We start from the raw sequence: 24,900 nt of genomic DNA on the forward strand, positions 1-24,900 counted from the left end.
TCCACCAAATGCATCCGATGAAGTGAGCTGTAGCTCACGAAAGCTTATGCTCAAATAAATTTGTTAGTCTCTAAGGTGCCACAAGTCCTGCTTTTCTTTTTGCGAATACAGACTAACACGGCTGCTACTCTGAAACCTACCTAGCTGTGTGTACCGGGGAAGGGACGGCTAGCTAGCACAGCCTATGGCGAGGCACTTGGGGACCACAGCGGCCTATGGCTAGCGGTCTAGGTACGGGGGGGTTTACCGCAGAGAGGCCGCCAGGCTGCTAGCGGAAAGCAACCCAGCCCAGCACATCAATCGCTGCAGCCCCTGCTCCCTGTCCGGGCGGAGGGGGTTGTGCTGGGGGCTGCAGGCGGCCACACAGGCCCCTGCCCCCGTCCCCAGTCCGGCCCGGGAAGCCACTAGCCAGCGGGCTCTGCGGGCTGCCCCGAGCTCGCCGCCTCTGCGAGCGGGGTTCGGCCGCCTCCTGCCCGCCTGAGCGGGGAAGGAGCCCCGGGCCCCCGCCGCGCTCCGGCCCCACGAGCTCTCCGCAGGCAGCCCCAGCCAACAGGCTCCTTCGCTGCAAGGGCTCAGGTAGGTGCCGCCCGCCCCCGGGGCTCGCCCCGCGGGCTGGGGGGGGGCTGGAGAACGGGGGGGCGGGAAGGCTCCTGGGCTAGGCGCTGCCCCGGCGCTTTGCAACCAGGGAGGCGCTGCCCAGCGGCGGAGGGGCTCGGCCGGCTGCCCCCGCGCCGCTCCCCGCCGCTGCCAGGGGAAGGAGCGAGGGGGGCCGGGGCGCCCGCTCCCCCCCCCTGCAGCGCCCGGGCAGCCCAGCTGGGGCCGCGGCGGGGGCCGGAGACACAGCGCCCCCCGCTGCCGCGTCGGGACAAGGCAGCGCCCCCTGCAGGAAGGCGAAGGCACGGCAGCGTCCCCCTAGCGCGCCTGCTGCCGAGAGACTACAGCGCCCCCCCCCCGAAGGTGTGGGACTTAGGGTGCAAGCGTCCCCTCTGCTCCCCCAACCCCGGGGGAATCTACACAGCAGAGCCAGCGGCATTCTGCGCCCGTCCCCGGGCTACGGAAGGACCCTTTGAGAGGGGTGTGGAGGGAGGGGGCTGGTTGGAGAGTCGCTGCAGAATGGGATCCACAAATCTGAATAGGGTCACCTGTGCCCTGGGGTGGGGTGCAGCCCAGAGGGGACTAATGCGTGAGTGTGTTCTGCCGTGTAGAGGATGCTCTGGGGGCAGTGATGGCTCCCTCCCTTCCGAATGGCCCGGGGTGGTCCCCTAGTCTCTGCTTTCTTTGCACTTCTTGTTCTAAACCCTTGGTCTCAGTCACCATCCTAGATTGTCATTCTGGATCCTTCTTCCGGGCTCGTTAGCCTTCTGCGCTATTGCTCTTCGTCAGGGCCGCGGTGTGCATCCGGTAGGAGAACGTGGGAGAGCTGTGAGTGGGCGATCCTCCTGGCCTTGCTTTCTCCCCCACTCTCCAGGGAATGGAGTCCAGCCCATCGGAAAAAGGCAGGCGGCTCTCCAAGACCTGGCACCCGCAATGCTGCTGCTGTGGCCCCAAACTATGCTGGTGCTGCTGCAGCGGCTGCTTAAGGTGACCGCTCGGAGAGGGCATGCATTAGAGGCTTGAGGGGCATGTATTTTACTCCTGTGGAGCTCTTTCCAATGAGACCTTTCAGTGGCGCCAGAACAATTTTTACAGGGAGGGGGTGCTGAAAGCCAGTGGTCCCCAAACTTTTTACTTTGCACCTCACCACCTCACCTTACCCCTGTCTGTGTCCCCTCTCCCCCGAGCTGGGGCCAGGACTGGGCCGTGGCTCCGGGATGGGGAGGGGATGCGGACAGAGGTAAAGGGGTCAAGGCTGGGACCACAGCTGGGGCTGGCAACGGAGCCCCAAGCTCGGGTCCAGCGGCAGCTGGAACCCTGCATGCGGGTCTGGGAGCGGAGCCCTGGGCGTGGAGCTGGTGGCTGGGACCCCGTGCAAAAACTGAGGGGTGCTGCAGCACCCCCCGCACCGCTAGTTCCTGCACCTATAACACCTTTAAAACCAAGGCCCTGTCTGATTTACTGAACACTAAAGATTCCACAGTCTTTACTGGTAAGAGTAAAGATTTTGCGTGCTGGCTGTGGCCCCATTCATGTGTAGCATGATGTCTGGTGTGGGGGTGTCGTCCACGACCCTAGAGGTGTCTGCATTTCAGTGCTCCGGTGGTGCTGTCGGCTGGAGAGCTATTCACGTTGGAATGTTCAAATCAATGGTTAGAACTGATTTAGGAAGGATCGAGTGGGCAAAAGGAGAGTAGCTCTCTACGTCAAAAAGGGTTTCCAAGTCACTGATAACGGCGAAGCAAATGATCCTGAATGATTATGGATCAATGTCCTAACCGATAAAGCATAAAATGGGGTATTAGTTGGTGTCAGCCACAGTCCCCTTAAACCGCACTAAGGAAGAGGATGACCGCTTCCTTACACACCTATCTACAAGGTGCAGGGAGAAAAGGCTGCAGATCATGGGGGCCTTCAGTCTGAGTGACACATATGCTGGAGGGCTCACGCTGGCAGGACTAAAACATCCTTGGAATTTCTAAAGCTTAGAGATGACAATTTCCTAGCTCAAAAAGTGTTGCAGCCCACATGGGGGAATTTTATGTTAAACCTGGTCCTAACAAATAAAGAAGAACTGATCTCACACCTAAAAGATAACAGTAGCTTAAGTACAAGTGATCATGACTTGATTACATGTATAACGTGCAATGAAAATTAAAGTCCAGATCACTAATATATTTACTTGGTGCTTTAATAGGGCCAATTTCACAAAGCTGCAAACAACTCTGAGCCAAATCAGCTGTGAGGAAGAATTTAGTCAGAAAAATGTGAATGATAATTGGGACTCATTTAAGAACACCTTACTAGGTGCACAAAAAGCCAGAATCCCATGATTCAGGGGCCATGCTGCTTAGTTTAGAGGGGAAATGAAGGCAGCTATAAACACATGGAAGAAAGGAAAAGTTGATAGCAATGAATATAAATCAGAAGTTAGGAATTGTAGAAAATTGATAAGGGAAGCCAAGGGATGCAAGACGACATCTGTGGCCAGCAGAGTTAAGGACAAAAGAAGTTTTTATAAATATATTAGGAACAAAAAGAATCCTGACAATGGTACTGGTCCATTACCAGATGGAAATGATAGAATTATCAGTTGTAATGCAGAAAAGGCAGAAGTGTTCAATAAATATTTCTGTTAAGTATTTGGGGGGAAAACATATGATGCAGTCTCATCATCTAGGGACGCTAACACACTTTTCACTCGTATTTGTGGAGGATGTTAGACACAAGCCACTAAAGTTAGACATTTTTAAATCAGCAGGTCCAGATACCTTGCAGGCAAGAGTTTTAAAAGAGCTGGCTGAGGAGCTTGCTGGAGTGTAAATGTTGCTTTTTAATAAGTCTTGGAGCACTGGGAAAGTTCCGGAAGACTGTAAGAATACTGATGATGTGCCAATTTTTAAAAAGGGTAAACAGGATGGTCCAGGTAATTATAGGCCTGTCAGCTTGACATCAATCCCAGGCAAGATAATGGAGCAACTGATACAGGACATGATTAATAAAGACCTAAAGGCGGGTAATGTAATTAATGCAAATCAATGTGGGTTTATGGAAAATAGGTACTGTCAGGCTAACCTATCATTGTTTTTTAATGAGATTACAAGTTTGGTTGATAAAGATAATAGTGTTGTCATAATAGACTTCTGTAACGCGTTTGTCTTGCTACAGCATGACATTTTGATTAAAAAACTAGAATATAAAATGAACATGGCACACATTAAATGGATTAAAAACTGGATAACTGAAAGATCTCAAAAGTAACTTTAACGGGAATGGTCACTGAGCAGGTCTGTTTCCGGTGGGTTCCCGGTTTGGTTCTTGGCCCTATACTATTTAACATCTTTATCAATGGCCTGGAAGAAAACATAAAGTCATCACTGATAAAATTTGCAGATGACACAAAAATTGGGGGAGTGGTAAATAGTGAAAAGGACAGGTCACTGATTCAGAGTGATCTGGATCACTTGGTAAGCTGGGCGCAAGCAAACAATATGCGTTTTAATATGGCCAAATGTAAATGTAGGAAAAAAGAATATAGGCCATACTTACAGCACAGGGGACTCTATCCTGGGAAGCAGTGACTCTGAAAAAGACTTGGGGAAGGTGGTGGATAATCAACTGAACATCAGCTCCCAGTGTGACGCTGTGACCAAAAGAGTGAATGCGATCACCAGGAGAATCTCAAGTAGGAATAGAGAGGTCAGAGGTCTAGAAGTCCCAGTCAGGGATTGGGGCCCTATTGTGCTGGGCACTATATACACACAGAATGAAAAGACAGATCCTGTCCCAAAGAGCTTGCAATCTAAGTAATTATTGTTAGTTATCAAAACAAATCGGGCTTTTCCTCAGGGTGGCTGAGCAGACACAGCAGGGAAAGGAGGGATACAGAAAATAGATGGAGCCCCCAAATTGAGAATAATACCTCTCTCTTATATAGTGCTTTTCATCAGTAGATCTGCAACTGCTTTACCAAGGGCATCAATATCATTACCCTATTTAACAGATAGGGAAACTGAGGCACAGAGAAGGGAAGTGACATGCCCAAGGTGACCTAGCAGAGCCAAGAGCAGAACTCGGGTTTCCTGCAACCCACCCTGTCTTGTACTCCACCCGCAAGCCACCCCACTTCCCTTATCAACAGAATGATTCTCACAGGTTTCAGAGTAGCAGCCGTGTTAGTCTGTATCAGCAAAAAGAATGAGAAGTACTTGTGGCACCTTAGAGACGAACAAATTTATTAGGGCATAAGCTTTCGTGAGCTACAGCTCACTTCATCGGATGCATTCAGTGGAAAATACAGTAGGAAGATACATATATACAGTGTGACAGACCCAGACCAGTGGGGTGCAGGAGTCTGGTCGAAGGCAAATATATTGGCCACTGGATGAACAGTTTCCTGTTCCCTGAGTGAACAGAGCAGGGGCTGCCCTAGAGCAATCAGGAGCCTGCCAGAACCAATTAAGACAGGCAAGCTAATCAAGACACCTGGAGCCAATTAAGAACTTTCTAGATTCAATTATGGCAGGCGGGCTAATCAGGACACCTGGTTTAAAAAGGACCTCCCATCAGTTAGTAGGGGAGCGCGTCAGGAGCAAAGAGTGAGAAGGTGTGCTGCTAGAGGAGTGAAGAGTTCAAGCGTGATCAGACTTCAGGAGGAAGATCCTGTAGTGAGGATAAAGAAGGTGTTGGGGGGAAAGCAACGGGGAAGTAGCCCAGGGAGTTGTAGCTGTCACACAGCTGATACAGGGAACATTGTGGACAGGTGCTATCCACAGGGCCCTGGGCTGGAACCCAGTGTAGAGGGTGGGCCCGGGTTCCCCCCCAACTCCTGATCGGACACAGGAGGAGTTGAGAAACAGCAAAAGGAAAGGTCTAAATTGGAAAGGGATCTGCCCTGTCCCTGACCCACTAGGTGGGACACGGAGACTGTTCTCCATTTCCCCCATGCTGGCCCGTGAAGAGGCTAACTGAGTGAACGGCAGATTTGAGCCACGAAAGCGGCCAAACTGAGGGCTGCCGTGAATCTCTGAGGCGAGCAAATCCGCCAATAAGCGCAGGACCCACCGAGGCAGAAGAGGACCTTTGTCACAACAGAGAAAATGAAAAAACGGGTCCTGCCATACCAACTCTAACGAGACTCGCAGGTTTGTAACTCCATCCCAGAGAAATCTGCATGGTTACTGGTCCACTTGGGAACCATGTTTAGGGCTTGGATCCTCCTTGTTCACACAGATAAAATGTCCCCTCCATTCTCCACTGCAAATTCCATGTCCGTCTGTTTCAGGAGTCAGACGGTGAGAAGGAGACGAAGACACAGGTTTGGGCACAAGACATCCAGTGTCTCCCAGCTGGAGATCCCCCCGCCCCTCGAGGAAAGGTATGTCTGACGCCACCCAAAATGCACCATGCAGGAGGATGGGCCTCATATTACGACCAGAAGCTGGAACACAAGGAAGAACAATAAGTGGCTCTTTTTAAAAATTCAAGTCACCAGGGTTGGGTCTGAGCTGATCCCCTGGGTCAGAACACATGAGATGTGGGGAACGTTCAGATCGGGTCCAAAGGTTGAGGTCAAGTTTATCTCCTTAGTTCTGGCTCTGCCACGGGAAAGAGTTGGGGATGATCCAGGGCAGCAGGGCCAGGGAGTACCACACGGTCAGCCCCATCAGCCCAGGAGTTGGGATAGGCACTCTGCGTGCCACCAAGCAGGTGGCTTGGGCAGGGAGTTGGGGCAGGTCCTGCGCAGACAGAGTTGAGTCAGGGATGGATGGCAGCCAGGGGATGGAGGGGTGGAGTAACGAAAAGGGAACATGTCATGCAATTGCCGGGACTCTGTCTAGAGGTCACGTCTCGCTCGCTCGCTCTCCTCATCTCCTAGGCTCACGCTGGAAGAAGCATCCTCCTGGAAGCACTCGTTTGATTGCGTGCTGGCGAGCCCCGCTGGCCAAAGCATCTTCATGGAGTTCCTGCAGACAGAGCACAGCGACGAGAACATGGCCTTCTGGCTGGCCTACGAGGAGCTCAAGAGGGAACAGAGCCAGGAGCAGGTCTGCGAGAAAGCCAAGATGATCTACCTGGATTACATCACTATCCTGTCCCCAAAGGAGGTAGGTCTGCCACCGCCCTGCTGGGAGGCAGCTCAGGGGACATCGCTCCCAGCTTATGCCCTCCCATTGTTGTCACCTCACAATGTAATGCAACAGCCAGGGAAACAAGGCCCTAAACGCCGAGCACTGCCTTGAATGTTGGTGGAGGGCAGCAGAGAGTGTCTCCTTGCAGCTGTACACCTGGTGCCCCAGCAATGGGACCGTCCCCAAAGCAAATGGTCCTCTGACATCAGCCAGCTGAGCTTCCCTGCAGCAGTTGCTCCTGGCTGTAGAGTTAACCCCTACTTTATTTGGAATGGGTAGGTCCTTGAGTTAGCTGTCACGGTCTCGCAGCTAGCTGCTAGGTCACAGCAGCTCACAGCACTTTGGAACCATCTACGCCAGTGCCCGAGAAAGACTGGGGTGTCTCCAAAGGGCTCTTAGTGGGGCCCTGGACAGCCAGGGCATCCCAGCAGAGCTGCTGCGTGAGGAGCCCTGGTCCCTTGGTTCAAGAGCATTGCCCGTCTCCCTCCACAGGTCAGCATCGATGCGAGCGCGAGTCAGTCAACAGGTCCCTGGCGAGGCCCAGCGCGCACATGTGCAATGAGGTGCAGGCAAAAGTCTACGCTCTCGTGCACCGAGGCTCCTACCCCCGGTTCCTGAGCTCACCACTGTACAAGTCGCTGGAGCAGAGACTGGCTGCGCCGACTTGTGACACCTAGCCAAGCCCCGGGCACGCACACGCGTTTCAGGATACTGCCAGCTCCTTCAGCTTCCTACCAGCTCGTCAAGACACTGGGGGAAGACGGGACAACCCTAGAGACGGAGCCTCAGCTCTCCCTCTCTCCCCGTGGGTGAAGCCACTGGTGTTTTGGTAGCAACGCTGATCCAGAACTTACTCTAGTCTGTCTGAACCAAATAAGATGTAACTCATGCTGGGCTTTGGGAGGATTTCACTAGGGCCTGTAGAGATGGGACGAGCCTGGGGTCCTAGAATTCAGAGCCTTTCAGAGCATTGCTTGTCCTAGAATTTGGATGGTATCTGCGCTGGTGTGGTTCTAGAGCATGGACGGTATGTGTGGCCTGGACCATGGTTCTAGAATGTGGATGGTCACAAGCTGGAGTGGGATCTAGAGTGTGGCTTGTGTGTGATCTAGGGCTTCTACTACATGACTTGTACATGAGTCTGGGTTTGTGGAACATAGGTTATATCTGATCTGTGATAGGGTCTAAAATGTGGGGGCATTTAGGATCTTGAATCTTCTAGAACTTGAAGCGCCGTGTTTTTGTTTTAGGGGCAAGAAAAAATTCCCCACCAACATTTAATTGTATTTTGGAATTTCTAAGAGTTTCGTAAATCTCTTAAGTGGGCTTTTCCCCCACTTCTCTGAGCCAAGTCAACAGGGTTCAGCTACTCCCTTAGTACTGGAGCAGGTCCCAGCTGGCCAGCACATTTAAAATCCAGCCAAGCAGCTCACAGGCCCAGCTTTAGATGGTCACTAGAGAAGACACTAACGTTATTTTATTTATCAGTTGGGGCTGCAAAAATAAATTCTGTCCCATGAATGCAAAAAAAAAAAAAAAATCCACAGGGGCTTAATTTAAAAAAATGACTTGCCTGGTACATACCAGACATTACTAGCCACTCGCTAGAGTCTTTAGACCATATATGCAAAGGTGGCTACTTGTTTTGGTTGTCCACCTTTAGTCACCATGGGCATGATTTTCAGAGGCAGCAAGCCCCCATATATCTAATGGGAATTACATGTACCCAAAAAAGCGTCTCAGAGGCATCTTGTGTTTAGGTGCCTCAAAATGAAGCTGCCCCCTCCAAAAAATCCTGCCTGAAAATGTTGGCTAATTTTAACAGCTCCTCTCATGGGTGCTACAAAATCAGCCAAGGTATCACTCGTGTTTTATGATTTGTGGCCAGTCCTATCTACCTCATTCTAAGAGGCTGCAACTTCTAAATGCTCGGGGGCGGGGGGAAGGGGTGTGTGTGCGCGCACGCTTGGGAGCTTATGTATGAAATGAATCAGTGAATCTATCTTTTTCCCTCACGAGAGGCATTCCCATCACAAAATCCCCCATCACAGGTGCCATTAATAATTATGTATCACTTTCATCCAAAGATCTCCTGCTTAACAAAGGAAGAGCAGAACCATCATCCTTACTTTGGAAGATGGGGGGGGGGGGAACTGAGGCACAGAGCAGGGAAGTGACTTGCTCAAGGTTGCACAACAGAGCCAGGACTAGGACCCAGGTTTCCCAACTCCTTCCCTGGTGCCCTAGCCATGGGACGATGCTGCCTCCACTCACTGGCACCTTTGTTCCACCATTTCCCTTTCACTCATATATCAGCATAATTCCAGTGGACACAGTGCACTTGGCTACGTGACGTCTCTGCCAGATGAGACTTCAACACGAGTACTACCCAGCTCTTCCCATCAGATTTCAAAGCACTTTACAAATATAGGTCAGTAGCATTATCCCTATTTTGCCAGCAAGGAAACCGAGGCATGGAGTAGGGATGTGCCTTCCCAAGGTCACCCAGTAGGCCAAGAATGGCATGCAGGACCCACTAGCCCCAGTCCAATGCTCTATCCACTAGGCATTGCAGCCTCCTTAACAGAGATGAAGGCACAAATGGCTTGTGGTTTCAGATGCCTCCATTTTTGGGGTGCTCAGCTTGAGAACCCTTCAGATAGCACTCGGCACCCACCTCTCAAAACCAGGTGCCCATTAGCAGACACCATAAAGTGAGGCACCCCCAATCACTTACGAAAATGCAAGCCTAGGGCCTGTTTGTTCTGCATGAACATTAAAAATCCCAGGGCATTTTGCAGTGGAGTAAAATTTGCCCTGGAGACCTTGGCCTAAATAACCCCTACTCCCAATACTGTGTGCCACTTGGCTGCTACCCTCCACCCCAGAGCTGGCTGCATGTCAGCAGCACTGTCCATATAGAGTTGGTGACGGGATTTGGGCAGAAAGGCACTAGAGGTATAACATTACAGTAAGAATGGCTAAGTCCCCAGCATGCTGGGGTTAGAAAGCAAGAATACCCAGCCAACACTTTTTACACCTTTATTGCTCTAGCTGGAGATTTTCTCTCCCTTTCACCCCCACTTTTTGTGGGGGAAGCAGGGACACATTCTATCTTAGAGAGAAAACAAAGCTGGCTGAGCCACATGCTGTGTGTGGCAGGGGACTAGCGCCATAGGGCCCTGACTGATGGAGATAAAAGGATGAGAGCAGGCAGGCACCCAGCCCTGCCTGCGCCGAGCCTGAAGTGGGTCATAAGAGCAGGATTGAGGTGGCAGGAGCTCTGACCCATCCCACCCACATGCTTTCTCTTTTCCATCCTGCCACTCCTCTACCTCCTTCAGCCTGTAAGCATGGGGCCCAGTGATTTCCAGTCTCGCTAGATGAAGCTCAAAAGTCTCCCCAGTTCAGAGTGGTTAACCCTGCAAAAGTTTGGTGCTGAAGCAAGGAGGTGGCGCTGAATAACAGCTTCCCCCCCATGTGACCCCCTGCTCCAGTCGGGTCAGGCATACCATTAAGAACAGCCTCCCTCGCATGGAATTTTCCATGGCCAATCCCACCTGGAATCAGGATACACAGAGGCAGCCGCCAAGAAAGGGCACAATTATTTACAACAAAGAGTAACTGAACTTCGGGATGTGGGGTTTAAAATCAGGTTCCAGGATCAAGTGTAGCAGGGAATTAGGGTCAAGTCTTTGTGGAATATCCAGTTTGCAGAAAACAAGTCACCAATGGGAAGGAGAGACACCCACGAACAGGTGCAGCTAAAGCCCGGTGCATCTTCAGCTCTCATCTTCTCAGGAAGGAAAGGAGGGTCACTGGTTTTAAAACAGGAGTTCACTGTCATTCAGTGGACTTCCCACTGAAGGACAGGAAATCCCTCACTGGCTGGCTGGAGGATTAATACTCCAGGACTGCACCACCGAAATGCCAGCCGAGGAGGAGCTAAAGGCAGTCCAGCTCCCTCTGTTAGCTGTTTTTGCAGGGGGAGTTTGATGCATCAGAGTAGAGTGTGTTGTGACTACACTCAGGGAAAATACCCACATGTAAAGAGAAGCGTCTGCCCTGATTTGGGTGAGGCTCCCGCTGTTCTACTGGTTCCTCTACCATACTACTGCACCCTGATCCCCAGCCACCTTCAACCCCATTACAATCCCTCTCATCCATACACCACAAAGCAGACCAAGAGCCCCGCAAAGACAAGGGGACCCGAGTGCTAACTCTACAGGGTGTACATACCTAGTGGATCCTATATGGAGAACTGCCCAGGGGAGCCAGAGAGCAGCCTATAAGGCTGTGCCTATGGGTCTGGGGGAGCCCAAACAGAGTGGCATGTGCCTGCCTGTGTGTCGCCTCTTGCCCCCAGCAGCCCTTTATAATGGGGCTGCAATAAGGGGAGAACTGGTCTCTTCTCATGGTACTTCCCCCATCCCGGAGCCGAAACGCCATCCGTTAGGAGACCAGCCCTCCCAGCAGCCGGTTACACATACATCCGTGCAAAACAAATGCCAGAAGCCAAGCACACCCCTGGCAGCACTTCATTGCAGCCCAGGGACCTGGGTGTCAGCCAGCAGGACTTCACCTGCTACGTCCCTGGAGCGGGAGCATCCCCAGGGTGCTGTCAAGGGCAGAGTGCAAGGGGCTTTCGGTGCCCCCTGGTGGCTTGTGCGAGGACTGATGCCGACACAGCCCTGGAGAGCTGCCTTCGAGATCGGAGCGGGCAGAGTGGGTTAGACGGGAGTCTTCACTCCAGGAATGACGATCTGAGACACACCGGCCTGTGGAATGCCCTGGGCGGGGGACGGTAGGAAGCCTTTGCCTCCGAAAGCAAATGCTGCCTAGGATTTGGAAAGCCACGCTCCCGTGCGTAACAGGGAGATTCGCCAGAGGCAGGCCGCCGAGATTCAGGGATCACCCAGTTCATAAAAACAAACGGGTCAGCTTAACCTGCCCAATGAAAGGGACAAGCACGTGCGACTGGGCTGGGTACCTCGGCTGCTGCTAGGCTACTTCCTGTGAGCTCGAAGAACAGCACCCCAAAACCTCTGGCAGGGCAGATTTCCCCTGGGCTCCATCATGCTCCACACACCCACTGCTTCCTCCAGGGAGATGGACTAGAATGACCCAGCAGGTCCTTCCAGGCTAGGGCTCCAATGATCACTCTAGTCAAAATATAGACATCAAAAAAAGAGGAGTCTCCTAGGGGCTGGCACCCTGGCATCGCACCTTCTGTGCTTGAGGCTCGGGTACCCCTAACGCCAAACAATCCCTCCCTCTAGCTAGTGAGTGAATCCTCATTACATTATCGGGAGCCAACAGGGAGGGACTTTCAGCTCCTCTCTCAACAGGTTAGTTCCCTTCCCTTCCCCTCCCGTCCCCTCCCTTCCTCCCCCCTCCCCCCAGTTTCAAATTTGGATGGTCAGAGATTCTCCTTTGCCATCCAGCTGCATGGTCTCCGCGGGTGGCCCGGGTGCAAACAGGAGCGGCCTCAGCAGAACTGGAAAACAACACAGGAGGGAACAAGTTAGTGACTCCTCTCCTGCTGGGGCTAGCTAAGCTTCTAGCAAAAACAACACTAAAGAGACCAGGGCCGGTTCAAGAGTAGGCTCCCATTGCTGGAGGGTGCAGAGAGAGAGAGATTCAGGAATCCAGGACGACACTTGCTGGGGTATTTTAGGTTGGAGGGAGATGAAAAAACAGGCATTGAGTTCCAGACCAGTGGTTTTCAAACTTTTTTTCTGGCGACCCAGTTTAAGAAAATTGTTGATGCCGGCGACCCAATGGAGCTGGGGATGAGGGGTTTAGGGTGTGGGAGGGGCTCTGGGTTGGGGTAGAGGATTGGGGTGTGGGGGTGAGGGCTACGGGGTGGGGCCGGGAATGAGGGGGCTCTGGGCTGGGGCAGAGGGTTAGGGTGCGGGAGGAGGTTAGGGCTCTGGCTGGGGGTGCAGGCTCTGGGGTGGAGCCAGGGATGAGGGGTTTGGGCTCCGAGTTTGGGGGGGACTCAGAACTGGGACAGGCGATTGGGGCGCGAGTTCACCTCGGGTGGCTCCCAGTCAGTGGCACAGCAGGGGTCCTAAGGCAGGCTTCCTGCCTGTCCTGGTACTATGGACTGTGCTGTGCCCCAGAAGCAGCCAGCAGCAGGTCCGTCTCCTAGGCGGAGGCCCGCAAGTGGCTCCACGCAGCTCTCACCTGCAGGCACCACCCAGCTGGTGCTCGGGGCAGGGGCAGCGCGCAGAGCCCCATGGCTCCCCTGCCTAGGAGCCAGACCTGCTGCTGGCCACTTCCGGGGTGCAGCGCGGTGTCCTAACAGGACTATCCCGCCTTAGCCAGGCAGCACTGCCGACAGGACTTTTAACAGCCCAGTCGGCGGTGCTGACCAGAGCCCCCGTGACCCAGTGCCTTCCATTCCGCGACCCAGTCCTGGGTCGCAACCCGCCGTTTAAAACCACTGTTCTAGAGCACACAAGACACAGGCTTGTGTTGGTGCTGTGTTCTCGAGCAGGGGTTCTCAACCTTTTTCTTTCTGAGCCCCCTCCCCCGGCCACGTTATAAAAGCTCCATGGCCCACCTGTGCCACAACAACTCTTTTCTGCATATAAAAGCCAGGGCTGGCATTCGGGAGCAGTAGGCAAGGCTATTGCCTAGGGCCCCACACCACGGGGGCCCCCCGCAAAGCTAAGTTGCTCAGGCTTTGACTTCAGCCCCAGGTGGCAGGGCTCAGGGCCCCGCGCTTCAGCCTCGCATGGCGGGGCTTCGGCTTTCTGTCCTGGGCCCCAGCGAGTCCAACAGTGGCCTGGTTTGGCGCCCCCCCTCCCCTGAGACCTGTTCATGGCCCCCACAGTGGGTCCCGGACCCCTGTTTGAGAACCACTGTTCTAGAGCACGTGACGCACAGGAAGGAGAAGGGGCTATAACACTCTAGAGCATGGCACCAGAGAAAAGGGCGCTGTGTTCTAGACCACACAAGACATGGGGCTCAGATGTGGACACTGCGTTCCAGAAGGCCATGCTGGGTGTGGGTAGAATGGACACTACACTCTAGAGCAATTGCTCTGTCTCCCCCTCGAAGGAGAGCAATGAGTACAGACCTTCCAGCGGTTCCCACACTCGTTACACAGCACGAACGTTGTCATGGGTTCGTCGGCGCTACGCGTCTGGACCTACGGAGAAAACCAGTCGCGCAGACTCAACCGGGAGCATGGAAGCGTCTGCTTTGATTCCTTCTAACTTCCAGGCTCTGCGGGAATGGACATTGGGGATGGAGGAGGAAGGGAATCCTTGCAGATGCAATGAGAACCGCCCCGGGCCTTCTCCGAACCTCAGGCCCCCACCAAACCACAAACCAGTTCCCATATTTGAAAAGTTCCTTTTATCTTCTCCTCCTTCCCTGTTATTTCGGATCGTGCTGTACAGGCTGCCTCTGCTCCTCCCCGTGTCTCAGCCCCGAGCAGATGCAGGAAGTAGTGGAAATCCCACAGAAAAGTAGGATCCTCCCCTAAATTCCAGCCCAGCCTTGCAGGCGCAAGAGGCCTGGATAAGGTCTTGCGCTTTGGGGTGGTACGGCAAAGTGAGCTGAACCTCCAGGAGCCACCTCCCCCACAAGGAACCAGAGGCAGTCCAGGGGTTGAGGGGCAATGGGCCTGACTGGAAGCCCCTGGTCTTCTGCGGATCTCTGGGCTAATCCTCTTAAGGTTGCAGGGACATAACTCATCACAGTAAAGTAGAATCCTGGTTGGAAGGTCCCAAATTTCTCTGGACTATCAGACAAGCAAGAAGGCAAGAAAGTCGATCGGGAAGGAGACCAGCTTGGAGACCATTAGACAGGGAGGTCTGGCAATGGGGATTCAGGTAAGCAGGACCCCACTGTATTTCCAGGTGGCTAAGACCCTTAGCTATGGCTGTGGTTTGATGGCCCTTGGCATTTTCAGAACCTGCTGCAAGTCAGAGTGGGCCAGCCAAGTTCTCCGCACTGACTCTGGAATGGGTGAAACATTCCCTGCAGGTGGGAGTGGCACCAAAGCCATCACTCCGGGCTGGAGGCCCCCTGCCCAAGGTGCCCACCTGGTTGTAAGTGCAATTCTTCTTCTTGCACTTGCCGCACTGGAAAAGGTCCGTGGTGGTGCCCCCGGTCTTCGCCATCTGATGCTCCCGGATGGCTTCTAGGGTCATGGCGTTCCTCAGCTCCTTCAGTTCATCACTCGCCATTTCCTGCAATGGGTCACAGTACCCAGGTCAGAGCTACGGAGGCCAACAGGTATTTCTACTCACATCATTTTCTTACTTCCAGGTTCCCAGAGTCCCTTGAGAAGCTTCTCTCCAGTGCACGCACACACAAGCACAAGCACACGCACACAGGTCCAACTGCCATCTTTGCATCTGAAATCAGATGGGAATCTTCTTACAATCCACCGGCAGCACGACCTCACTGAGGGCCTATGCAAGTGTGAGACCAAGAGTTGGCTGGGCTGAGACCTCTCACTCCTGACATGTGACGTTCCCTGCTATCCCAGTCCTGGGTCCCCATGTCCCCTTCCCAATGCATCCCTGCTGCTGTCCCAGTCCTGCAAGCTTTCCCACAGCTCTGCCCACGTACCTCCAACCCAAGCTGCTATTCCAGCCTTGGGCTCCTCACACACGGGTTGGCTGATGCTCTTCAATCCTGTCCTCCAGCCTCCTTGCTATTCCAGCCCTGAGCTCTGCTGATGCCCCACAACTCTGACCTGCAGCCCCCCTGCTATTCCAGCCCTGGGCTCGCCCCACAGCTCTGCCAATGCCCCTGAACCCTACCTTGCAACCTCCAACCCCCGCTATTCCAACCTTGTGACGCTCCTGGGCAGAGAAAGCAAACTACACTTGAATTTTGCAGCATGTACAACGGGGACTAAGCTATGACAATGGGCCTTGTTTCCGCCGGACGTGGGATTTCCAGCCCGAGCTGGAGAGGATGCTGCACAAATTCTTTAGCCACCTCATCCCCACCCCCCCACAACTGTCCTCGATCTGCATGGGGAATGCCGCTAAGCAATGTGGGAAACTCACTCACTGCTTCTGGAAGGCTGTCTCCACCAGACTCAGCGATGCTGCATGTGACGTGCTGCCCTGGCCTCCCTGCTCTTAGGACAAGCCTACAGCACCTCCAGTGCCCTGGGGCCTGCAGCCTCCCATGTCAGCAGCTTCCTGCCCTACTGCTAAGCTCTGCTCAATTCCCACCAGCAATCGCGCAGACGGAAATGATCTCTCACGCACCCAATTCTTCTCCAAGTCAGTCACCGGGCATCCCCCTCCCTTCACGCCTCCCACCTCATTACTCACCTCTGCCGTCATCCTAGCAATGAGGCTGGGGGAGATGGCGCCATTCAGCACATTGCTCCGCAGGTTGGGGTTCTTGGGGTCCTTCAGGTTACTGATCCTGCTCCTCACACGGTTGCGGTACTTCATGTCGGTGCTCTTCAGCTCCTGGAAGATATGTGGCACCGTCAAGGAATAAGAGCCCAAGGATGACAGGACACTGCAGTGGTGGGTTATGAATGTACAGGTATCAGTGGATACCCTTAGAGGGGCCCATCTGGGCTTTGGGACACCCAGAGAACCAGGCCACACTCTGGCGTTTCGTGGGAACGTCTTCTAAAGTTTCTACCTCCCTAGGTTTTGCTTTCAACATTTGGATTCAGACAAACCCTAGAACTCAGGCAAAGCTCTTCAGCTTCCTGTGGCTTTGATGCCAAGCCCTGGCTGGACCCCAGGCTCCTTAGGAAACAGACCCAGAGTTGCCTTCATTAAACCTGGGCTGAGACTGGAGTTTGTATTGGAGACCCGTGATTTTGGGGCTGGCCCTGCTCCTGTTAAAATCATGAATGTTTTGCCAGCAGGATCCAGTCCTCCCTCTTCTCACTAATCTCTTGTTTATTACACAGTAGCTTCCCTGTAAGGTACAGGTGCAGGACAGGGCAGGCCACTTAACCTCCCCTTCACCTTGCTGAAGTTGATGGAATGCTAAACTGCATTGCACCATTCAGCCACGAGGTGGCGATGTGCAGAACATACCTCATCGGAGCTGGAGCCCGCCAGTGCATTAATGCAGCGGTTCTCAACCAGGGGTCCGGGGACCCCTGAAGGGCCGCAAGCAGGTTTCAGGGGGTCCGCCAAGCATGGCCTGTGTTAGACTAGCTGGGGCCCAGGGCAGAAAGCCGAAATCTCACCGCATGGGGCTGAAGTCCGGGGACCTGAGCCCTGCCACATGGAGCTGAAGCTGAAACCTGAGCAATGTAGCTTTGTGGGGGCCCCTGTAGCATGGGACCTCAGGCAATTGCCCTGCTTGCTACTCCCTAACACTGGCCCTGGCTTTTCTTTGCAGAAAACCAGTTACTGTGGCACAGATGGGCCATGGAGTTTTTATAGCATGTTAGGTGGGCCTCAGAACGAAGAAGGTTGCGAACCCCTGCATTAAAGGACATCACTGTGAACGTGGTGGATCTCCCTGGGAAGGAAGTTCATGATAGTACAGAAGCCTGACCGGCTTTGTGTAGTAGAGAGAGAGAGCCTGAAACATGAGGCCTGAACTAAAGTCGTGGTCAAGCCTGGCTGATACAAAGCAAATCTAGAAAAAAAAGTCAGGCTGTGAGCAGAAGTCAGGCCATGTTACAAAACATGCCTGCTTGCAAGCTCACAGAACCTGGCAAGAACAGGGCTGGCACTGCAAAACCACACACATTCCTGGGAAGTGCTAGGCACAGGACACTCACACAAACACATTCCAGAAGGGTGGTACCAGACAACCCCGATACAGGTTTATGGTGTAAACACACTCCGCAAAGATGATACAGGGTCACACTGATCCTCTCTTAAAGATAAGGTTAGGATGACGGTGTGATGGATAGAGATGTTTTGATCGAACCAAGGTGTACAAGGTAAAGGGTGGTAACTAACCACGTCGGGGGGCATTCCGTAACTCATTTGTATCGGGGTATAAAAGTGGGGTCACAGAGGGTGTGTCTTTGGCCAGCCGAGAGGGGAATGGAAAGTCCCACCATTCACTGAGTTCATTGCATTGGGCATACATGTGCTAGCGTCCCTGTAGCCATTGATCTGGGGAGCGAGGACTGAGCTCCATTGAGAATAAACCTGGCTGGGCCCCTTTACTTACAAATCCAGTCTTGTGATCTTCGTGGGCAGTTTGATCGAGGTCTGCTGTGGCGGCTCTGTGCCCAGAGCTGAGACAGCACACGCTGGGAACTCACGAACGCGGCCAGTGACTAGCTATACTCCGTACAGGGAATACATGACAGAAGGAGCTCTTGGGATTACCTCCATGCTGGCTTGCAAAGGGCCTTTATATTATAAGCTGCCAACACAGCCGAACTGTTGCATCCACAGCCCGATAGTGCGGGAGCAGCTTCTAGGAGCAGCTGAGTACCCACAACTCCCATTGACTACAGTGAGAGTTCTGGGGACACAGGAGTAACCCACTTGTGTGCTACATGCCCCCCTGTAGGTTTATCGGTCTGGCTACACTGCAATCAGAGGTGTGAGTGCAGCATGTGTAGCCAGACCCAAGCCAGCCTTGATCAAAGCTAGCTGAGTAACGATAGGAGCAAAGCCCCAGCAGCCTGGGTAGTGGTGTGGGTATGTAACCAGGAGACTGGGTGGGCAGGGGTAGCTCCTGCCACCATCCATGCTGCCACGGCTTCCCTCCTGTTGTTACTCGAGCGAAGCTAGCTTGGGTGAGTCTACAGGTGCTGCAATCACCTCCCAGATGCAGTGGAGACCTATCCAGTGCCTTTAGCTCCGATACCTACTTAGAGCACCACACAGTCACCATCAGCAGGGGCACCCGAGCTGGCTCCCGTATTTATAAAAGAGAGGGGCCAGCTGGCAGGGCGTTCTCTGCGGGGGCTCCAAGACTCTGGATCTTGCTCTGAAACAGCCTGCCTTTGGGCACACAGCAAGATTCCCCTGCTGGAGAGGGCTGAGGGTAAGCGATGAAGGGGAGGGAAGGAGCTTGCGGAGGTGTCTGGCCGGCTGCGTCTCTGTTGAAATGATGCTGGGGTTTATCGTTTTGTTAGCAGTGCATTCGGACCTCCGGAGCCCGGGACAGGCGTTGGCTTTTGTTCATTTACATCTAGCTAAATGCAGTGGGGGAGATCCTAAGTTCCAGCCCCACCAACAGGCGAAGAGGGACATGGCTACCCTTGGATTCAGGCTCGGTCCCCAGTAGCAAGGCAGGCAAACCAAACCACCGCCCAGCCAGCCAAAGGATATGATCTTCGATTTCAGAGGCCATCTTGTCACAGTTGACTCCAAACTGTTTGTAATCATCTAAAGCGGGGGAGAGCGAGAGAGAGGGGGGTGAACACACTTCGGAACCCAGAGAACGTGCCGAAAGGTACAACAGGCTTCATCAAAGCAGAATTCAAAGAAATCACTAATTATCGGCATAACAAGTTTGACACTGAAACCGAATTCCTTCAGACTGATTTGTATCCCCTCTGTTGATTACTGCAGGGATGCCTGCACGCCACTGGGCCATACCCACCTGTTTGTTAGTGCAGGGTCGCTCGTGAGCAGCAAACGATAAATGATTATCATAGGCTTATTCACAAGTACCGTGCAGGTTCGTTATTGGAAGGTCTCTTATGCACTCCAGGCCACGCTCACTGGTTTGTTATCGCAGGGTTGCTCTGAGAAGTGCTGACCCGCTGGCTGTGAAACACTTGGCTTGTTTTAAACACACAGAGCAAACAACACAGTGTTTGCACTTTGCACAGAGATGTAAGAAAGGAGCCAGTAGGTTCAATTTCGGTCCTACCAGCAGTGAGGGGTGTCCCTTCAAAGCCTATGGCACATCGAAAGGCATGACCTGGTGGAAGCTGATTGAGTTACACCCAGGAGAAATTTGGCCATGTGGGTTTTTTGCAATGAGCAACTAAACCAATCACCAAAACCGCCAAAGCGCCCAGCAGTGACTGGCTCCTATTCGGGTCACAATCCCAGCCCTTGTTCCTGCTCTACCTCCACCCAACAAAAGGGACGCCTCAAAATCAGTCGTCCCTGTGAGCTGCCCCAGGTGACGGCCCCTTCCCAACCCCAGCCCCCTCTCACCATCCATTTTCAGGGCAGCCGAGATCATCTCAACGCACTTATCCCGGACCGAGTCTCCCGTGAGGTAGCAGGACGCCAGGAAGCAGATGGTCGGTGCGAACGTGGGGCTCGAGGGGCTGCTGGGAGTCTTGGGGGTCTCGGGTTTGGATTTGGCACTGTTGGGTCTGGAGAGAAGAGACAGGCTGTCACCCCAGGAAGCCGTAAGACAAGGCACCTTCCTTGCTAGCCCTAACCAGAGGAGGGACTCCCGGCACTACCCGAAGCATCTTCACCTGCAAGGGAACCCTCTGTGTGACACTTACCTCACTTCCCAGGAGCCTCTCTACCCCACACTGGCTACCTGTAGCCCACAGGTACTGCTCCCCTCCATGCGGACAGAGAGAGCGTCTTCAGACTTCCAAGCCCCACGGCCCCTCCATCGCTTGCTGCAATGAGGCTGTCTCCACAGCACTAACCTCCCTGCAAACTCCATCCAGCCCACACTGGCCTGGGGATGTCTCCTGACTGTTCTCCCGCTCTTCTGCCATCCATCCATCCATCGTGAGTATTTACCCCCACTCCCTTACAAGCTGAGCACCTCACCATCTGGAATGTATTTGTCCTCCCTACACCTTTCTCGGATTTAGCCTAAGTGACTTGCCCAAGGTCACATGGGCAATCTGTGGCAGATAAGGACTTGAACCTAGCTATCCTGAATCCCAAGCTACTGCTCTAAGCATTGGGCCACTGATAGTGGCTGGTCTCCAGCGTCATCTCCACGAGGCTTTCCCACCCTCCCCTACCTTTCCTCTTTGCCATCACTGGAGTTCTTCCAAGAGCCGGGGGGAGAGGCTGCTGGGTTGGAGCCTGTAGAGGGCCTCCTGGAATTGAAACAGGGAGAGGCAACAATGCATGTGATGCCCGCAGAGAGAGCGGAGGAACAAGGGCTGAGGTTCTTCTGGGGATCCCAGCAATAGATCTGTAATGTGCTTGGACACCATGGTGATGGGCATGGTCTAAGCACCAAGGACAGAGATGGTTAGGGATGAGATCGGCTGGTGGGATAGCAAACGCTCAGAGCTAACGGCCTGCTCCAACCTCCTCCAAATGCAGCGGGTGTCTTTCCATTGACTTGCATTGGCGTTGGCTCAAACCCTCAGTGTGCAAACACCCATGTGCATTGTGGGATCTGAGGTGACAGCCTTCTACGGCCAGCACACGATGCCTTCCAAGCCCTCGGTGAAGGGCGTTTGGTCTCTTGGGGCATGTCTGCACTGTAAACGAACACCCACAGCTGGCCCGTGTCAGCTGACTTGGACTTACAAGGCTCGGCTGCAGGGCTATAAAATTGCAGTGTAGATGTCTGGGCTTGGCTTGGAGCCCAGGCTCGGGGACACTCCCCGCAGGGGGTCCCAACACCCGGGCTCCAGCCAGAGTCCAAACATCTGCACTGCAATCTAACAGCCCCACAGCCCTAGTTAGCTGACTGGGCGAGCCGCAGGTGTTTACATTGACACAGAGTAGACATACCCGTGGGAATAATGCCCAGGGCCATTTCAGACAATGCTGAAAGAGAGGGGTACAGGTCATGGACACCCCAACTCTTCAAAGCCAGTGTGATATTTACTGCCTCCTGCTGGCTGAGAGCCTTGCTCTGCCATGACAGATGGAGTCCCCTGGGGGAATCAGCATGTCATGACTTTCGTCACGGCTTCCCTGCCTCCTCCAGTTCTTTCTAGGCTTCTGCCTGGTGCCCAGCGACATGGTATCCAAGGAACCTCCATCTAGATGTCCTCTAACTCACCCTACCCACTCCAGTTCTGGAGCCATGACCTGTCCCGGCTAGGGCAGAGTGACCAGCCGGCGCACAGAGCTCCATCACGCACTGGGGACAGGCATCCCCTGCATTGGACCTCAGAATCCCACCTTCCTTCTCCTGCAATAGACCCCCGGGAGGACAAGAAGTTCTGGAGGTAGGATAAGAAGTAAGGGGCGTAATCTGAAGCAAGGGAGATTTAGCTGGACACTAGGAAGAACTTTCTAACGGCAAGGGGAGTTAAGCTCTGCAACCGGCTTCCCGGCCAGGTTGTGGAATCCCCAACATTGGAAGTATTCAAGAACAGGTTAGACAAACCCGTCAGGGCTGGTCTGTTTACTTGGCCCTGCTTCCGCGCAGGGGGCTGGACTTGATGACCTCTCGAGGTCCCTTCCAGCCCTGCCTTTGTCTGATTCTAGGGTTCTAGGAGGGAACAGGGCGAGATCCCAGCCGTCAGAGGGGTGGCTGGAGGAATGAGCCTCTCCCTTACCTTTCCACCGATGGTTTCTTCTGAGGGGAGGAAGAGGAGGAGGAAGCGGTGATGGTGGAAGATCTTGAGTCTGTAGAGTCTCTCCTGAAAGAGAAGTGGGGGAGGATGGGCCATGTCCTAAAGCGCAGAGAACAGGGTTCAGGAGGGAAACACCCACAAAACCAGGGGGCACACAGGGCCTGGTAATCCTTAAAGAGGGCATTTACTGGTGAACAGTGCATCCTGTCCAGGCTTGCAAGAGGGCATGAAGAGAAGGAGGGTCACTGCCATGTGGAGGAGGTGGTGGCAGATGGAAGATGCCTTGTTTTGAGCTGGGCATGCCACTCTTCCAAAGACAGAGAAGCAAAATGTGCCACAATCCAGCCACAAGACACCTACCTCTCTTTCTTGCCGTCCAAGTGCGACTTTTTAGAGGTGGCGGGAAGGGCTCTGCAGTCGCTGGTCTCCCTTTGTAGGGAAAAAACACAGAGAGGAGAGAGATTAGCTCAGCTGAGATCCTGGCACCGAGCCCCCAAGCCCTCTCTGCTGACAACTGTGTTGGCATGAACAGCTGCCCAGGGGCATGTGCCAACTGCAGTGCCACTTTTTCCCCAGTGGAACTGTTCACCGGTCATCCACCCTCCTCCCCCGATCCAGTCAGCCTTCTGCAAATACAGCAGTTTCATCACACTCCCTATTCACCCCTCTTGCAACTGGAGAATTCAAGCATAAAGGGAACCCTTATGCCAGACCCCCTAGTAATTAGTGTCACCTAGTGGTTAGAGCAAAACGCCTGTAAGTCAGGACTCCTGGGTTCTGTTCTCAGCTCTGAGAGGGAGTACAGTGTAATGGTTTGAGCGGGGGCCTGGCAGACTGAACGCCTGTGTTTCTGAAGGTATAATTATTGTATTGAGACATGTAAAGCATAAGAATAACTCAAAACATCCAAATTCATAGATATGAAGGCCAGAAGGGAGCTCGTCGGACCTCCTGCCTTACATAGGCCAGAGAACCTCACCCTGTCATTTCCGCACAAGCTACAGCAGATCTTTTAGAAAGACATCGACCTTGGGACTGCAGGGGATGGAAAAATCCACCTTTTCCTGCGTAATTAACAAGCCAAATCCCAGCCCTCTTCCCTCCTAAGCTTAGAACACCCTTCAAGCAACAAAAGCACCACTGTCAATTGCACAGAATGAGAAGCCCCCACCGGAGCAGGGATCCGATCCTAGCAGCTGGCTGCTCTCTCTGTACAGAACCCAGCCCAAACCCCAGATCCGAGCCTGACTTTGGCAGAATTCTGAAATGGGATCCAGCGCCGAGCTTCCCAACTAGCTTGTGTTTCTATAACCGGCCAAACCACAGGCCCCGTTCTGGAAGCTCTTCGGAGTTTTGCGTCCATCAAGAATCTGGCTCCGAATCTTTGTGGGTCTAGAAATACCTGACAGCGTCAGTTGCTGCTGCTGAGGACTTTAGCCTGTTGTAATCCTGTCCTGTCCGGCGGTTCTGGAGGCGAGTGGCCAGGCCACGTCTGAGATATTGCAACTCGACATAGTATGGGCCGCGCGATTATCTGTCCCCATAGTGCTTTACAAAAGGCACAGCTCGGAGCAGTCTCAACAGCCCTGCTATGGGCCAAACACCGATTATAAACCCTTGGGTAACTGCTGAATTGTATCACTCACGCTTGATGAATGGGTCTCAGTAACAGCACTGATAACAGTATAATGATGCAGCCTGCCTTCTAGGCGCTGCTGCCTAGTGGCCAGAGCACTGGACTGGGACTCAGAGGACCTGGGTTCTACTCCTGGCTCTGCCACTGGCCAGCTGGGTAACCTCGGGCAAGTCAGAGTGCTCTGTGCCTCAGTTTCCCCATCTTTAAAATGGTGATGGTGATACTGACCTCCTTTGCAAAGCACTTGGAGCTCTACTGAGGAAAGGTGCTAGATAAAAGAGCCAGGTTCTGTTATGTGTTCACACAGGTATAAAGGCTTTGTGTCTGCAGACCGTGTTATCAGCTCTGATGCTGGAGGACTCCGGGGTTCTATTCCCAACTCTGTCACTGACTCACTGTCGGTTTGATCTGCAACCTTGGAAGTCAAGAGGAGTCTTTTCCGTCCACCTCAAGCCCTGTGTGACTTTATTCGCATTGCCCCTGCCCTGTAACTGCTGCTCCATAAATAAAGGATCTGCGGACACATAGGCAAGTACCTGTCTGGCTTGGAGTCTGCAGAATGACTCTTTGGGGTTGCTGTGTGAGAGCCGGACTTGCTGGATTTCCTGGAGAGATAGGGGGTTCAGGGAGAGGGGTTTCTGCTCTTCAGCACAGTTCTATTTGTAGTACATCCGATTTCCACCCCCTCCCCCTTATTTTTGTCTTAGAAACCGTCCCCAAGCACTAGACAAGAAATGCAAAAGAAAGCGAGCTACCCCCTTCATTTCACTGTCTTTCCTTCCCCTGAAAGCTTCTCTATCTTTCAACTAAGGGCTATGTCTACACGGAAACTCACCATGTGGCAGGCTGGGGTGTGAATCTACAACACTAGCTGGCCACCATGCACTAAATGCTCCCTAGTGTGCTCTGATCTACTCTCGTTTGAAAAGCTGAGTCAAGGTCCTCGATTTCAGATGCATCCAAGTCCTGGGCTGTTCAGGCGGGTGGTTTTGGTTCAGCCAAATCAACGAACTCCAAATCTAGCTCCCAGCTCTGATTTCATGCACATGATCTCCTCCCTCAACAGAAACCTTCAGTAATTTGGAGACCGCTCTCTCTTTCACCTCACTCTCATTTTAACCTGGGTTTATTTCCTTGTT

At 53.3% G+C, this 24,900-nt stretch overlaps 2 protein-coding genes across 6 annotated transcripts in view; one reads left to right on the plus strand and one right to left on the minus strand.

Moving 5' to 3' along the window:
* The first annotated feature begins 229 nt into the window (after window positions 1-229).
* On the plus strand, window positions 230-8,006 carry LOC119845579 (regulator of G-protein signaling 19-like). 4 transcript variants are annotated; one of them, XR_005289638.1, is made up of 4 exons: window positions 230-576; window positions 5,879-5,971; window positions 6,473-6,701; window positions 7,218-8,006. XR_005289638.1 is itself a non-coding variant. In XM_038378048.2 (4 exons), the coding sequence occupies exons 1-4, from the start codon at window positions 1,472-1,474 to the stop codon at window positions 7,400-7,402; spliced, it is 621 nt and encodes a 206-aa protein (XP_038233976.1). In that variant the 5' UTR covers window positions 868-1,471; the 3' UTR covers window positions 7,403-8,006. The 4 variants fall into 4 exon arrangements, 2 of the variants coding, with proteins under 2 accessions (XP_038233976.1, XP_038233974.1); XM_038378048.2 differs by lacking the exon at window positions 230-576 and adding an exon at window positions 868-1,581 and having other exon boundaries at window positions 6,473-6,705; XM_038378046.2 differs by lacking the exon at window positions 230-576 and adding an exon at window positions 873-1,581.
* Window positions 8,007-11,091: 3,085 nt separating this feature from the next.
* The window catches only part of TCEA3 (transcription elongation factor A3), a 31,280-nt gene continuing 17,471 nt past the window's right edge, over window positions 11,092-24,900 (minus strand). The window contains exons 6-15 of one of the 2 annotated variants that reach the window (XM_038377888.2): window positions 24,298-24,366; window positions 22,486-22,554; window positions 22,108-22,191; window positions 20,605-20,682; window positions 19,823-19,986; window positions 18,983-19,039; window positions 16,037-16,191; window positions 14,786-14,932; window positions 13,813-13,884; window positions 11,092-12,222 (exon numbers count right to left, since the gene is read on the minus strand). In XM_038377888.2, the coding sequence (XP_038233816.1) occupies window positions 12,214-12,222; window positions 13,813-13,884; window positions 14,786-14,932; window positions 16,037-16,191; window positions 18,983-19,039; window positions 19,823-19,986; window positions 20,605-20,682; window positions 22,108-22,191; window positions 22,486-22,554; window positions 24,298-24,366 (904 nt within the window). In that variant the 3' untranslated portion in view covers window positions 11,092-12,213. The remainder of the gene's footprint in view (window positions 12,223-13,812; window positions 13,885-14,785; window positions 14,933-16,036; window positions 16,192-18,982; window positions 19,040-19,822; window positions 19,987-20,604; window positions 20,683-22,107; window positions 22,192-22,485; window positions 22,555-24,297; window positions 24,367-24,900) is intronic. The other variant, XM_038377889.2, reaches the window with a different exon arrangement.

The sequence above is a fragment of the Dermochelys coriacea genome, chromosome 19 (assembly GCF_009764565.3).
Source record: "Dermochelys coriacea isolate rDerCor1 chromosome 19, rDerCor1.pri.v4, whole genome shotgun sequence".
NCBI classification, from domain to species: Eukaryota; Metazoa; Chordata; order Testudines; family Dermochelyidae; genus Dermochelys; species Dermochelys coriacea.